This window comes from Triplophysa dalaica, chromosome 3, assembly GCF_015846415.1.
Source record: "Triplophysa dalaica isolate WHDGS20190420 chromosome 3, ASM1584641v1, whole genome shotgun sequence".
NCBI classification, from domain to species: Eukaryota; Metazoa; Chordata; class Actinopteri; order Cypriniformes; family Nemacheilidae; genus Triplophysa; species Triplophysa dalaica.
Window position 1 is genome coordinate 1,519,130 of NC_079544.1, and position 15,357 is coordinate 1,534,486.

Genomic DNA, 15,357 nt, shown 5'->3' on the forward strand with positions numbered 1-15,357 from the left:
TTGGCGCAAAGTTGGTGTGCATCTCGACACAAAACAATGGCATTGATATATTTTAAGATATTTCTGGGTAAGTTTTATTCAGTTAGGACAGGTCACACATTCATTTTAGTCTGGGACTAGTCTTAAGCCTTGTCTGTAAACCTGGCCTAAGCATAATTCTCTCTTCTGATGGAGAAATTCTAGAGGTTCTGGTGAGAAAAAGAGTTTTGCTCATTTGGCTCTTGCACTGGTCACTTATGGGTTTTGCATCTTTTCAGGTCGTGTCTTTCAGAGTGAAGAAAACACTGCCAACAACATCCAAACTCTCTTCTAGCGCCCAGGTAGTTTAACATGAATTTTTTTGCTTCAGTTAACGTGAAAATAACTCATTGTTTAATCTGTGTACAGGGTTCAGAGGAGGAAGATGCTATTACTGAGCCGATGGAAATGCAGCATATACAAACCACTGGGGTGAGACCTCATACCAGTAAATTAAACAGGAACCTTATACAAAATTAAACTTTTACATGTTTATTTCACATATCACATTACTGTTCAATAGTCTGTCAACATATAAAACATAACTGGAGCATAATGTCTGCATGTATGTTTAGGAGTGCACGTTTGAGGTCATGCCGGTGGAGATCGCTGCCTATCCAACAGATGAAAAGCCCATAGAGATGGACGAGGTTCATGTCTTCTTCTAGGATTGGTTAATGTGGTTGAATTTGCGGGTTTTCATGTAGTCTTTGTCTCCACAGGATGATGATCTGATAGACTGGTGGAAGACTGTTGAGGGTAAGATGGGACACAAAGGGTTGACTGAGCATTGGGTTATTCCTGTTATGCACCCAGCTAACACGGTTTCGTTGTGACAATGTACCTGAACCGGACAATTTTCGTTGCCAAGAAGTACCATAATAACGGTCTAGCGATGTTATTTTGTGATTCCCATATTCGTCCTGACGACGTAACATTGGACTGTTGGGACATTCGCTGCATCCGAAAACACCTACTTCTATACCATATAGTAGGCGAAAATTAGTATTAGTCATGAATAGTATGTCCAAACCTGAGTATGCTTAAAATGGTAGGTGAGAAATACCCGGAGGGTCTACTACCTCCACCGAGATTCGTTTTTTAACGAGATAAAAATATAGTGTACTTAAGTATTTACTATAGTAAATTGTAGTATATTACAGCTGTCGAATATTATGGTAACTTATCACACTCTCTCTATTAACATATAGTATAGTATTCTGTTTTATCTAGATATAAATATATATGCTGTCATAATATAATGAAATAATATAATCATATAGTCTAATATATATATCCAAACACTTTATACATTCTATAGTATACTTTTATATTTACTACAGTAAAATAACGTTACTACATCTAGGAAATTTACTATACAGTTTGCTATAATAAGAAAAACATGGCATAATTTTTATAAATTGTCACAGAATAAGAATATGTGAATAACTACATTTTGACCAAAATGTCTCACAGAACCTTGGGCGATGTTTTTGACATGATAGAAACAAACATGATGGGCCGGTTTGACTAGTCTTACAAGTTAGTCAGTAATCCATTTTTTTTTTTCTTCAAGACTGGTCATAACATCTGTAAGTCACATAAAAAGGTAGATTGGTCTTATTAAAATCTAAAAAGATGGCGTAATAGTACTAACTAATTGCTTGTTAGTGGGACCAGTTGTGAGTACACTGTCTTAAACTATCAGCTTTGCTCATGTAACTGGCAATACATGAACCCAGTCTATAAAAAACATGCTAGAGTTGAAGAAAAACGTGTTGTTACCATGAATTAATGTTTTTAGCATGTAATAATTTTTGCATAGGTACTGTATCTATAACATGATATATCAATATGTAACAGGGAAGGCGGGATGAGAGCCGTGAGATATGCAGTACCGGTGTGCGCAAGACTGACTCCTACTATCACTCACGTCACCGGCACAGCCTCACGGCTCTAGTTCTGCCCTCCTCATTACACAATATTTCTATGATTTATTTAGGATGTGAATTATCATAACAGTAACTGCAACGTCGGGTTGTGGAGTTGCTGGCCCTGGCGGACCCCGCCGACAGCTTTCATAAGAAGACCGTGAGCGCAGCCGTCGGTGGAGGGGTGGCCTGCGTGGCGGGGGGCATAGCCACCATTACCGGCCTCATCTTGGCCCCCTTCACGTTCGGGACGTCCACCATCGTGACGGCGGTGGGGATCAGCGTGGCAACAGCTGGAAGCATCACCTCAGCAACGGCTAACATCACAGACGCCGTTCAATCCAAGATGGACCGCAAGAAGGTGGAGAAGATGATCCAGGACTACCAGAATGAGATCGACGACATCACGGATTGTCTTGAATTCATGCAGGTGTGTTGAGTGGGATGTGTCGAAGTGTTTACCACTTGTTCGCAGTCGCGTTAACGTGTATGTTTGTTGTTTTGTCTGCTTTGTGTCATGATTCCACCTCACCTTGTCAGGTATTTCTTGGTCTAGAGGTGGAATCATACAGGATCCTCTGTTTCATGTGGGGAGAGACGTTTTGACCTTGTGGCTTTCCATACTCTCCCCGAGTCTCGTCTGTGTCCCCGCCCTTTCAGTCTCGTTAGCCTTCCCTTAGTGTTTGATATGTGTCACCTGGTCCCTATTAATTATCCTGTGTTTGTTCCCCATAAAGAGTCCTCATGTTTCATTGTCCGGTGCGTGTTCATTGCAAGTTGTATACGATACAATATACTTTATTTATATATATTACCCTGTCTTGGGTTTTGTTTTGCCTCTTTGTCTTGTTTTGTAATAATAAATTATCTGTTAACCCCGTCATCCCTGAGTCCTGCCTGCAATTGGGTTCTCCCTGCATTGTCTTCCTTGCAGAATCTGACACTTTGTCTGTGGGAAGGAATTAACACTTTACAGGAATGGAACTTAAAGGAATACTTTGAGAGTCTGGCCAACTCGAGGCTCCAGCGCAACATAAAACACGTGGTGAAGGAAGGAGGACGAACAGGTAAAGCACTCATGATAAACACAGAAAAGCTTATCAGCACGGTGAAAGTTCTGGCCGTGGCTGGAGGTGCTGCTCAAGCTGCCAAGGCCATCAGCGTCACCACTGGGGTCGTGTCTGCGCTCTTCCTGGCCCTGGACGTCTTCTTTCTCGCAAAAGACTCCAACGAACTGCGCAAAGGCGCCAAGACCAAATTTGCATCCAAGATCCGAGAGGTGTGCTGTGAACTTCAGAAGACCATGGATGGGATTGAAGTGGAAGAATATGACAAGCAGGGTGAGGTAGAGGATGACCATCAGGATCCCATCAAACTGGCTCAGCTGGAGCAAGAACTCGATCAGTTGGAGGAGAAACTTGAAAGGATGGTTCACAAATGAACAACAGTGAAAAAGGAGTGACGCCTACAAAGAAAGGAGTCGAAGAGTCATCAATTAAAAGAAAACAATAAAAAAGGCGTGTAATAAAACAAATGTGTGATCAATAGCGTGAGACTTAAGACATACTGTATATACAGCCATCGAAAAAATGAGGAGACCATTCCAATGTTCATTGAATCAGCATTTCTAGATGTTTTGTGGCCTTCCAGTACAAACTCGGTTGAATTTCAACTAAATCAAACCTCAGGAGTGACATGAGGTCATGCGACAGCAGTGTGAAAGACTCACACCATGACAACTGTGATATAAAATATTATTAAAAAATTTTTTTTTTCAAAATACTTGATCAAATATTCCTGTTGTTTTGCCTAAACGTGAATACGAACTTGTTTTCTTTGCAGTATTTGAGGTCTGAAAAAACAGAGAGCATCTTTTCTGTTATTTTCACCTGTTTCTCCAGTTTTCATTTTCTGCAAATAAACGCAAATAGAAAATGCAAATATTTGAAATTTGGGAGAAATATTGTTAGTTGTTCACAAAATAAAACAAAAACGATAATTTATCCTAAACACATACCTATAAATAGTACATTTTGAAGTGTTGTCTTTTTTTTTCCATGGCTGTATATACAGTTGAAAGAAAAAGTATGTGAACCCTTTGGGATTTCTTCATAAATTGGTCATAAAATGTGTTCTGATCTTCATCTAAGTCACAACAATAGAGAAACACAGTCTGCTTAAACTAATACCGCACAAACATTATACGTTTTCATGTTTTTATTGAACACAACATGTAAACATTCATAGTGCAGGGTGGAAAAAGTATGTCAAACCCTAGGCTAATGACTTCTCCAAGAGCTAATTGGAGCCAGGAGTAAGCCAACCTGGGGTCCAATCAATGTGATGAGATTGGATGTGTTGATTAAAGCTGGCCTGTCCAATAAAAAACACACACCAGTTTTGAGTTTACTATTCTGAAGAAGCGTTGTCTGATGTGAACCATGCCTCGCACAAAAGAGCTCTCAGAAGACCTACGATCAAGAATTGTTGACTTACATAAAGCTGGAAAGGGCTACAAAAGTATATCTAAAAGCCTTGATGTCCATGTGTCCACGGTGAGACAGATTGTCTACAAATGGAGAAAGTTCAGCACTGTTGCTACACTCCATAGGCGTGGTCGTCCTGTAAAGATGACTGCAAGAGCACAGCGCAGAATGCTCAATGAGGTGAAGAAGAATCCTAGAATGTCAGCTAAACACTTACAGAAATCTCTGGCACATGCTAACATTTTTGTTGACAAATCTACAATAAGGAAAACATTAAACAAGAATGGACTTCATGGGAGGACACCACGGAGGAAGCCACTGCTGTCCAAAAAAAAACATTGCAGCACGTTTGAAGTTTGCAAAAGAGCACCTGGATGTTCCACAGCACTACTGGCAAGACATTCTGTGGACAGATGAAACCAAAATTGAGTTGTTTGGAAAGAACACACAAGCTATGTTTGGGGAACAAAAGGCACAGCACACCAACATCAAAACCTCATCCCAACTGTGAAATATGGTGGAGGGGGCATCATGGTTTGGGGCTGCTTTGCTGCCTCAGGCCCTGGACGTCATCGATGGAAAAATGAATTCCAAAGTTTATCAAGACATTTTGCAGGAAAACTTAAGACCATCTGTCTGCCAAATGAAGCTTAACAGAGGATGGACGATGCAACAGGACAACGACCCAAAGCATAGAAGTAAATCAACAACAGAATGGCTTCAACAGAAGAAAATACGCCTTCTGGAGTGGCCCAGTCAGAGTCCTGACCTCAACCCGATTGAGATGCTGTGGCATGACCTCAAGAGAGCGATTCACACCAGACATCCCAAGAATATTGCTGAACTGAAACACTTTTGTAAAGAGGAATGGTCCAAAATATCTCCTGACCGTTGTGCAGGTCTGATCTGCAACTATAGGAAACGTTTGGTTGAGGTTATTGCTGCCAAAGGAGGGTCAACCAGTTATTAAACCCAAAGGTTCACATACTTTTTCCACCCTGCACTATGAATGTTTACATGTTGTGTTCAATAAAAATATGAAAACGTATAATGTTTGTGCGGTATTAGTTTAAGCAGACTGTGTTTCTCTATTGTTGTGACTTAGATGAAGATCAGAACACATTTTATGACCAATTTATGAAGAAATCCAAGTAAGCCCAAAGGGTTCACATACTTTTTCTTTCAACTGTATATATATATATATAATTGATATAAATTAATTTTATTTAGATTCCTCTTAATCCTGTTCTCTACATGTATATTCTATCTAGATGACAATTTATATTCAGACTCCTATTGTTATATTCTTTAAATAAAAATATTTGTTAAAAATCTCTGGTAAAAATACTTTTTCTTTTGTCTACTACCTGTTCAGTATAACTGACTAGACAGACATTTCACTGCAAGTTGTATCATGAATATAACTGTGTATGTGACAAATAAATGAAATTATAATATGGACTGATATACCCTTGAATCAAATCGCAATCTACCTTTTTTTGAGGTATCGGCAAATATTATATTACTGACCTAGAATCAATATCAGCTTGTACCGTGATGTCCAATTGACACAAATAAACAGACATAGTGAAATGACATATCACATAGTGAAATGAACCTTTTTTGTAGTGTTTTGCTTTGTGGTGTAATATTGCTGTGTTAGTTTTAGCATCATGACATCACAGCGGATGGTCAACCTGTGGTGCGTGTCCGGGGTAGGACTCAGGACTGTGTGTTTGTCTGGCTAATGGAAGTTAGGAGGAGCGTTAGTGGAAAAACACGCTTTGAGAAAATAAAAGAACAACAAGAACAAAACCTCAGGCAATTAAAACCTGAATAATTATTCAGGAATTGATTGTATGCACAAAGGGAGAAGTTCATCTCTTTGAAAATTCTGAACACTGTGGACTTTCGAAACACAGCGCTGTTCGTATGAAATAAACAAGCGTGATGCAGCATCATTGGTTCAATCCATTGTGAGTTTTTGGCTGATTCAAAAATATGTATCCTGGTATAAGTCAAGCCTTTTAGAACGCAAACAATTTTTTGTTAAATAAACGTTCCAAGTTGGCATTTGATGTCCAGTAACCCAAACGCTAAACCTAACAGTATTATTTTAATTATTTCAGTGTTGCCTCTTCATGTACGTTCAAAAATGGCAGTTCTCCACCCAGGTACAAGCAAACATTGGCGTATCATATGCACGCAGAATCGAACTTTGGCATACGTATTAGACGATAATGCAACAGCGTGTTATTTATACGCAAATTGATGAGACCAGGTTGTTCATATGATTCTTTGAATGGGTAATCTCTTTGGGAATTTCTTAAAGTTGTTTTATGAAGAAAAGGTCATTTATCTTTTATACCCAAGATGAAACAGGCACCCTTATTTGTCCAGACAGCCATTTCAAGTATTACATTTCCTAAAGCTGATGAATTTAATAATCTTTCTTTTATTCTCAAGTTATTTGAATTCATTCTTATTTTTAATGAATGTTGTTTCATGATTGCAGTAGTATAAGCATACAGTATACTGTGTGTCAAAAATGTTATTGATTTATGGTCCTCCTGTCAAAGGTCTGTCATCTGCAGGGAAACCTGACGGTTGTGTTTTAGAAAAGAGAAAGTAAATGTTTATGTGGCATTTTCTTCAGAAAGGGAGTGGACCTCTGAAAAAATGATTAAAGTATGTGGGTCTGCATTCTTATCATTGTGCCATAAACTAGATTTTGATTCAATGACTTGTTCTTTCTGGTCATGCAGGAATGGGGATTTATTTTTGTTAGCACCTCTCATGGGTGTGTTCTAACAGTGGTTTGGGCTTGAGAGCATGAACCAAAAAAGGTTTGGATTTGTATCCTGACTGATTTGACAATCTGATTCTTTTTGGCATTAAAAACATCAAACACTTCCCACATCTGGTTTAAGGTTAAACCTAGTAAATATATTAATCTTCAACACTCTTCTACACTAACAGGTTAAGTAATCCACAGATAAACAGGTCATGTAATCCACAGGCAGTGTTGTGCAAACTACTTCCAAACTGAAATACATTACAGATTACTTGTTACGGTAAGTAATCTCTTACCTCACAATATTACTGTCTCACAATTGTAATGTGTTACATGACTCCTGTATTACTTTTGAGTTACTTTCACCAAAATAACCACAGAAGTAGAACTTAACATGATAAAATGATCAAATGTCTTTGGCAAAAAGTATTTTGTTTCTTGAAAATACAATCACTTTCTTTATTAGACATAAAAAATACTAAGCTTAAATGCATTTACATACAAAATACATTTACAAAATAATAGTATTTTGTATTTCAAATAGATATATTTGAAACACTGGCCATCCATGCAATCTAATATGGATGGAGATAGGTTGATTGAAATACAATTCTTTTTTTAGCATACTTTGTCATTACTAACTAGCTTCCTGAGAGCAGCCCAATGACCCCTCAAGACCCGCCCAAAGGGAATGAAAACTAGCCCAATTATTTTCTAGTGTCAAAGTTTAGAACTGCCCAAAAGACTTTGTTATCTCTATATTTACTTATCTAAATGGTTTGCTAGGTATTGTATATATTTTTTCTTCTGTTGAACTCAAAGCTGTTTTGGGGTATTTAGGAAAGCAAAAACGTCTGGGTTGATTTGTAGCGCAAAAACCCGCGTCTCCACCTGCGAGGGCTTACAGTGAACCGGGCGGGCCCAATAGCTCGGACCTCTTTAGCTCAGAGGCTGAAATCATGGCGCGTTATAATACAATTTTTTTATATGTTAATGTCTCTCTGGTGAAAAGTTTGTTGTAATGCAAGCGTGTGCTATGATTGGCCAGTTAACCAGTGCGTAGTGATTGTTTGATTACTGCAAACAAGTGATGGGCAGTTCGTGAACGATTCTTTCACTTTGAACGAATCTTAAATGTGACTCGGGAAGAACGAGTCGTCTTGGGAAGTGATTCGTTCAGTTGTGCATAGCCGATTCCTAGTGTTTGTTTATTGATAGACAAAGACAGCGAAATGACAAATTAATCAATATTGTGTTTTTTAATTATTATAAAAATCACAGAATCTTTAAGAAAACCGTAACAAAAAAAATGACAAAAATGAACACATATTTTGATTATTTTATGATAATTTTTAAATATGATCCAACATTAAAAAAATACAGTTTTACTTATCCGGTAAGTGGTCATGTGACAAAAGTCCGAACGACTCAAACCCGAAGACTCGAAAGGTGAACTAATCAATTATCTTTCCAGCTCTGACTGCATTTGTTAAACGTGCATGGGAGTCACTTGATGAACGAACAAGTCAAATCTGAAGACTTGTCAGATAAGAGGTGAGCTGAGCTAATCATAGACTTAATACCCAGGTTAACAAGTAATTTAATCTTTTCTGTGTATTATACCATTATAGTTTTGTATTGGTTGTAATGTGATCAACGTTTGCATAAGTAGTAGATTTGTTAGGAAAGTGACACGTAACATTTAAAAAAACGTTTGTCCATTTACTGAACGAGACTCAAAGGTCTGAGTCAATAAAATGATCCAAACTTCCCATCACTACTGCAAGCGTGTGAGGGAAAGGTACGCCCACCTTACTTGCGTATACATTTGGGAGGTTTTAGTCCAATCAGACCACCAACTGACATAGATTTGGGGGTGTGTGGTTACAAGAGGCGTTTGTGAGCGTTCGCTTTTAGATAGAATGCTTCTTTCGTTCCGACACATTTTTATTTTTGCAATTTTACGTGTCTAATACATGCATGGGCAACTTATAACACACCCAAGACACAGAAGAACAAGTATTCGTGCCATACGACCCCTTAAAGGGCATTTATATGTATGTGTTAAACAAAAGGTTAAATGATTTTTTTAATGGTTTGCTTTAGATCTAAACCCTACACTAAGCTATTCATAAGCTGAATCAACTGGGCATGTTTTACTTAATTGTCAGTATTTTCTTATGTTGCATGCTTTTCTAGTGTCAGCTTTTACAAAATTATTAATTTAAAGGTTCAAGTTTAATATATTTCTAAAGCACATTTAAAACAACCGCAGTTGACCAAAGTGCTGTACAAAAAAGTCAAAAAGGTCCCAAAATTAACATCATCTCCGGGACTAAGTAAAAAGCTAATGAATAAAAATGTGTTTTAAGACTAGTTTTAAACACAGACCATGTCAGAGACCTGGATGGAACATGGGGTTTAATTTAATCAGATAGATAGGATGGGGCTTAGCCATTTAAGGATTTACATATAATCACTGAAATCTTAAAATCGATTCTAAAACGGACCACAAGCCAGTGAAGGGAAGCCATTATGGGGGAAATATGTTCCTGTCTACAAGTACGAGTTATAGGTCGAGCTGCTTCATTCTGCACTAACTGCAAACGTGAGAGCGAGGCCTGGCTGACACCAATGGGCAATACTGATATCTAGACGAGATGAAGTAAAGAAATGTATAAGCCTTTCAAAAACATTAAATAATAAAAAAAATAGATTGACATACATGTGCCTGAGAGAGTTTATTGAAGGACCTCGCTCTGACCAATACTTCACAAGAGATAGGGCAAATCAGTCTGGTGAAGCCCAACCGCCCACAGGGTATCAGAACCTCAGATGAAGCCCAACCAGGCATAAACTTACTAGTAACCAGCAACACGGAGACTACCCAGCCACTATTCACAACACAGTGACAATAAAAAACCAACTTCTATAAAACATAAGTGTACAGCCTGTCAACTTTGTACTGACCAAACTTTAATGTTGAAACTATTCAAAAGGGTTACAAAAGGAGAACAATTTAAGATATGTAAACATGTTCTTGACATTCACATGGTGAGTATACAAACTCGTAAAACAGGTATGTCTTTATGTCAAAAGTTTTGAGCGAAACTGTTGATATATATTGAGAGATCCATGTTGCGTTCATGTGTTTTGAGGGTATAGTATAAGGATTAAATGACATTCTCTTTACTTCAATCACATCTATTTAATGGGACAGCATGGTATCACAAAACATACAACCCCTGGCAAAAAGTATGGAATCACCCTTCTCAGAAGATGTTCATTCAAATGTTTAATTGTGTAGAGAAAAAAACAAGCACATATATGCCACAAAACAATTTTCACTCAACAAAACAATATTCTGGCTGTATAAAACACTTAGAAAAACAACAAAGAAAGATAACTATAGTCAATTACAAGTGTTTTTACAGATCAAACAGAGAAACAAATATGGAATCACACAAATCTGAGGAAAATTATATGGAATCACCAAATAAAAACACTACTAGTACTTTGTTGCACCACCTCTGGCTTTTATAACAGCTTGAATTCTCTGAGGCATGGATTTAACTAATGACAAACAGTATACTTCATCAATCTGTCTCCAGCTTTGTCTTATTGATGTTGCCAGATCAGCTTTGCAGGTTGGAGCCTTGTCGTGGACCGTTTTCTTTATTTTCCACCACAGATTGTCTTCATAAATTTCATTGGAACGGCACCAAACAAAAGTTCCAGCATCATCACCCTGCCCAATGCAGATTCGTGATTCATCACTGAATATAACTCTCATCCAGTCATCCACAGTCCAAGATTGTCTTTCTTTAGCCCACTGAAACCTTGTTTTTTTCTGTTTCGATGTTAATGATGGTTTTCGTTTGGCTTTTCTGTATGTAAATCCCATTTCTTTTAGACGATTTCTTACAGTCCGGTCACAGTCTGCCCATTTGTTCCTCATTTGTTTTGTTGTGCATTTTCTGTTTTCAAGGCATATTGCTTTAAGTTTTCTGTCTTTTGATGTCTTTCTTGGTCTACCAGTACGCTTCCCTTTTACAACCTTTCTATTTGATTTGTACTTGGTCCAGATTTTAGACACAGCTGACTGGGAACAACCAACATTTTTTGCAACATTCCGTGAAGATTTACCTTCTTTGAGAAGTTTGATAATCCTCTCCTTTGTTTCAACTGACATCTCTCGTGTTGGAGCCATGAGTTACGTCAATCATCTTGGTTCAACACATCACTAATGTGTGCAAGCACTCTTTTTTAACTACAGACTAATTAGCAGTTGTAATCAGATACAGGTGTTTGTTTTAGAAATGCAAAGTGCATGGTGATTCCATATAATTTTTCTCAGATTTGTGTGATTGCCTCTGTTTGATCTGTAAAAACATTTGTTATTTGCTTATAATTATCTTTCTTTGTTGTTTTATACAGCCAAAATATTGTTTTGTTGAGTGAAAATTGTTTTGTGGCATATATGTGCTTGTTTTTTTCTCTACACAATTAAACATTTGAATGAACATCTTCTGAGAAGGGTGATTCCATACTTTTTGCCAGGGGTTGTATATTCATCATTCAAGTAGTTAGCTGTTTATCAACTGATTCATTTACTGAAGCACTGGCTTATAGAGATGTTGTTGCAATTGAAACATATTCAAAATTGAACCAGGAGACTGGTCAAAAGACACAACAGATGTTACAAAGCCAATTTCAAACCTTATCTTGATTTTGACCAAATGTGTACTTACCGCACTTTGCCTTTGTAGGGCATAAAATGATAAAAGCAATAAAAGATACCAATACTTCACAAGAGATAGGACAAATCAGTCTGGTGAAGCCCAATAGCCCACAGGGTATCAGAACCTCAGACGAAGCCCAACCAGGCATAAATTTACCAGTAACTAGCAACCCGGAGACTACCCAGCCACATCAAGCACTAGAAATGTAAACGGATGGAAGAAGACCTCAGATGCTTTGGCCTAAATCATACAACAAAGAATGGGCAACCATCGACTCGGATCTCATCCAGCTTTTAGCACTCCAAAAAGGAGATGTCTAAAGAAAAATTGGAGAAGAGGGGGGAGATCATCTACACCTATGGGGTGGAGAGATTTGGATAATTGTTTGACTGCTTCCCCCGTCATGCGTAATCTGTGGGAAATGTCTTAATGGGCAATTCAGCTCTGCTGAAATAGTGGGATTATAACACTTAGTCCTATTAAAACAATCTTTTGAGAACGCATTTCAAAAAAACTTTATTTCCTTTTTATTACACATTTAGTACTTGTGATTTTAAGTCATTTACTTTGGAAAGAAACCAATTCATTAAGTATCGTTTTTCTTTTGGACTATTTTTTCTATGTAACGCACTTTGAATTTCCTTTGTGTATGAAATGCGCTGTAGAAATAAACGTTGCCTTACAATGTCCAAACCTGCGAAATTGTAGGAGTTAAGATTGAGACCTCAACAAATTCATAAACAGATGAAAGAAACAGACGCAAAACCAGAATTTACAATGCCACCAGAGAGCAAAACAACACACACATAGTTGTTAAATCTTTTATCTCACCGGTGCTTGTCAGAAACTCATGAACCCTTCACACTAAGTGTCACCTACATATGTAGGTGATTGTTCAAAGGTACACTAAACATTATTATTAAACGATTTTTAATATGGATGAGATTGTGCTTAAATTGAATGATTTTGGATAGGTAGGATCAATGTGGTGTGTAAAAATCTAAATTGTTTTTGCTTGGTTTATGAAACAGCAATGTTATGATCCAATTAGATCAGTTTCAGTAATTCATTTACAGTTTACCAATCCAAATCTGAACGACGGCATAAAAATGCACAGTGCATCAAAAGAGAGTTTGAATAGTTTCTGACATCAGGACTAAATAAATATATTTCCTTAATTTGCTATTAGAATTGCCATAAAAAACTGCTTTTACAAACTTCTAATATAGAACAATCAATAAATAATCAGACTTTCATTGAAAATGTGAAAAGTATGTTGTTGACAAACACGAACACAAGTTGTGCCGATGTAATTCTTGTAACCAAATTACATTTAGCAGTTTGTATGTGGGTATATTCCAGACAAACAGGTTTTCTTAAACAACCTCCTATTCCTCATTTCTAAGAAAAACTAACCTGTTTGATTTCAAGTAAAAGGAAATGACACTTTAAACTTTATCCTTCACTTAGAGAAGCTGATCACGCCAGCGTTACAGCGAGACATTTTGGATAAATCAGTGAGGGAAATAAAACAATTGAACAAGAACTCAAAACAATGAATAGGTCAAAACTTAGTTCTTTGATTTTGTACAAAAATCTAATTCTTGTTTAAAACAAAGGTCATCTTAACAATTATAATAAGAAACGGCAAAGAAGTAACCATGCAACTAATTATAAATCATAAGTGGTAAAGTAAGAAAATAAAGCTGAAAAAAACATATAAAACGTTCAATTGATAAATTTTAGATAATAAAATAAATCCGTAACCTTACATGTCTGTGTTATCACATTCACATGGTGAGGATACAAACTTGCAAAACAGGTATGTTTGTATGTCAAAAGTTTTGGGCGAACTGTAGATTGAGAGATCCACGTTGCGTGCTTGCATTTTGCCATACAAAGACAAAGTGTAGTTACTACACAAACACTGAAACTGAGAAAAGTGTCTTCAAAGTTTTCACCTCAGCCAGTCAATGCTGTCAATGTTCACACTCTTGTTTCTCTGAAACGGGACAAAATTGAACCAGGATACTGGTAAAAAGATACAACAGATGTTACAAAGCCCATTTCAAACCTTATCTTGATTTTGACCAAATGTGTACTTACTGCACTTTGCCTTTGTAGGTCAGTTTAGACTTCTTGGGTTTCTTTGCTATCAGACATACAACACCAAATAATGGAGACGAAGAGAATTGTCTCAGTTTGTTGAACGTTCATGAGTTAAGCTGTGAAGAGTGGATGTGGGGGTGTTTGAGTCCTCCCAAAAACTCTTTAACCTATTACCATATACACATAGCTACAACTCTTTTAACAGAAGCTACATTGAAAAGCCCACCTGTCACGGTCCACTGTGAAAACATAGCAAGGTAACTATCAATAGGCACGGAATCTGGAAAACGACTGGAAAAGGAAACGAGCGCAGGACAATAGACACAAGGGCATTATAAAGGGAATCAAATTAAGAGGGGACAGGTGCGTGGCATGAAATCATTAACCGGGAACAGCAACGAGACCGAAGAGAGAGTATGGAACGCCACAAGGGGAAGGTACTGGATGCTGTAGGACAAAGACAACTTTAGAGGGAAGTAGAAGAGGTACTGAAGAAGACCTGGATGGTCTTGCCCCGCCCTACCTCTCTGAGCTTCTACGCCCTTATATACCCACCCACTCTCTCTGATCAGATGATCAGCTGCTCCTGAGTGTGCCTAAACTAAACAGAAGCTCAGAGGGGACCGTGCCTTTGCTGTGTCTGCTCTTAAATAATAGAATGATCTGCCTCTGCACATTAAACAGGCCTCTTCTTTGTCTCTTTTAAAATCCCATCAAAACAGGGTTTTATCTGAGTTGCTATTTTCTTCAACTGGGTCACCATTTTATGAAGAATCGTATGGCCATCTCTCCTGTGGTTGTTAATGATCAAATTTAAATACCTTGGTGCCGTAATAGATGATAACTTGACATTTGAGACTCATGTGGATGCTGTGTGTAAGAAAGCAAACCAGCGGATGTTCTATCTGCGGAAACTTTGTAGTTTTAGAGTGGACAGTTCTTTATGAGGATTTAATACTTGTTGTGTTGAATCTGTCATTACTTTCTCATTTGTGTGTTGGTATGGGTTGCTTTTGTTAAAAACAGAAACAGACTGCAAGGTATTGTTAAAGTGTGTGGTAAGATTGTTGGCACCACTTTAAAAGAGTTGACCGACCCGTACAAGGCCAGAACGTTGAAGAAAGCAGATTTGATTAAGCATGATCCCAGCCATCTCTTGCAGAATGATTTTAAGTTGCTCCCATCTACTCGCAGATATTGTTTGCCTCTATGTTAGACCAGTAGATTTAAGAACTCTTTTATACCAGCTGCCATTGGTTATTTAAATTATAAAATCA

The 15,357-nt window shown here is 37.6% G+C and overlaps 1 protein-coding gene across 1 annotated transcript; it reads left to right on the top strand.

Annotated features, from left to right (window-relative positions):
- Window positions 1–2,049: 2,049 nt before the first annotated feature.
- LOC130417243 (apolipoprotein L3-like) lies at window positions 2,050–5,413 on the top strand (the record flags this gene model as incomplete). The annotated part of the gene is made up of 2 exons (XM_056742623.1): window positions 2,050–2,379; window positions 2,884–5,413. Coding segments are annotated over 2 exons (837 nt in total), but the record flags the coding sequence as incomplete, so codon positions are not given.
- Window positions 5,414–15,357: the final 9,944 nt, after the last annotated feature.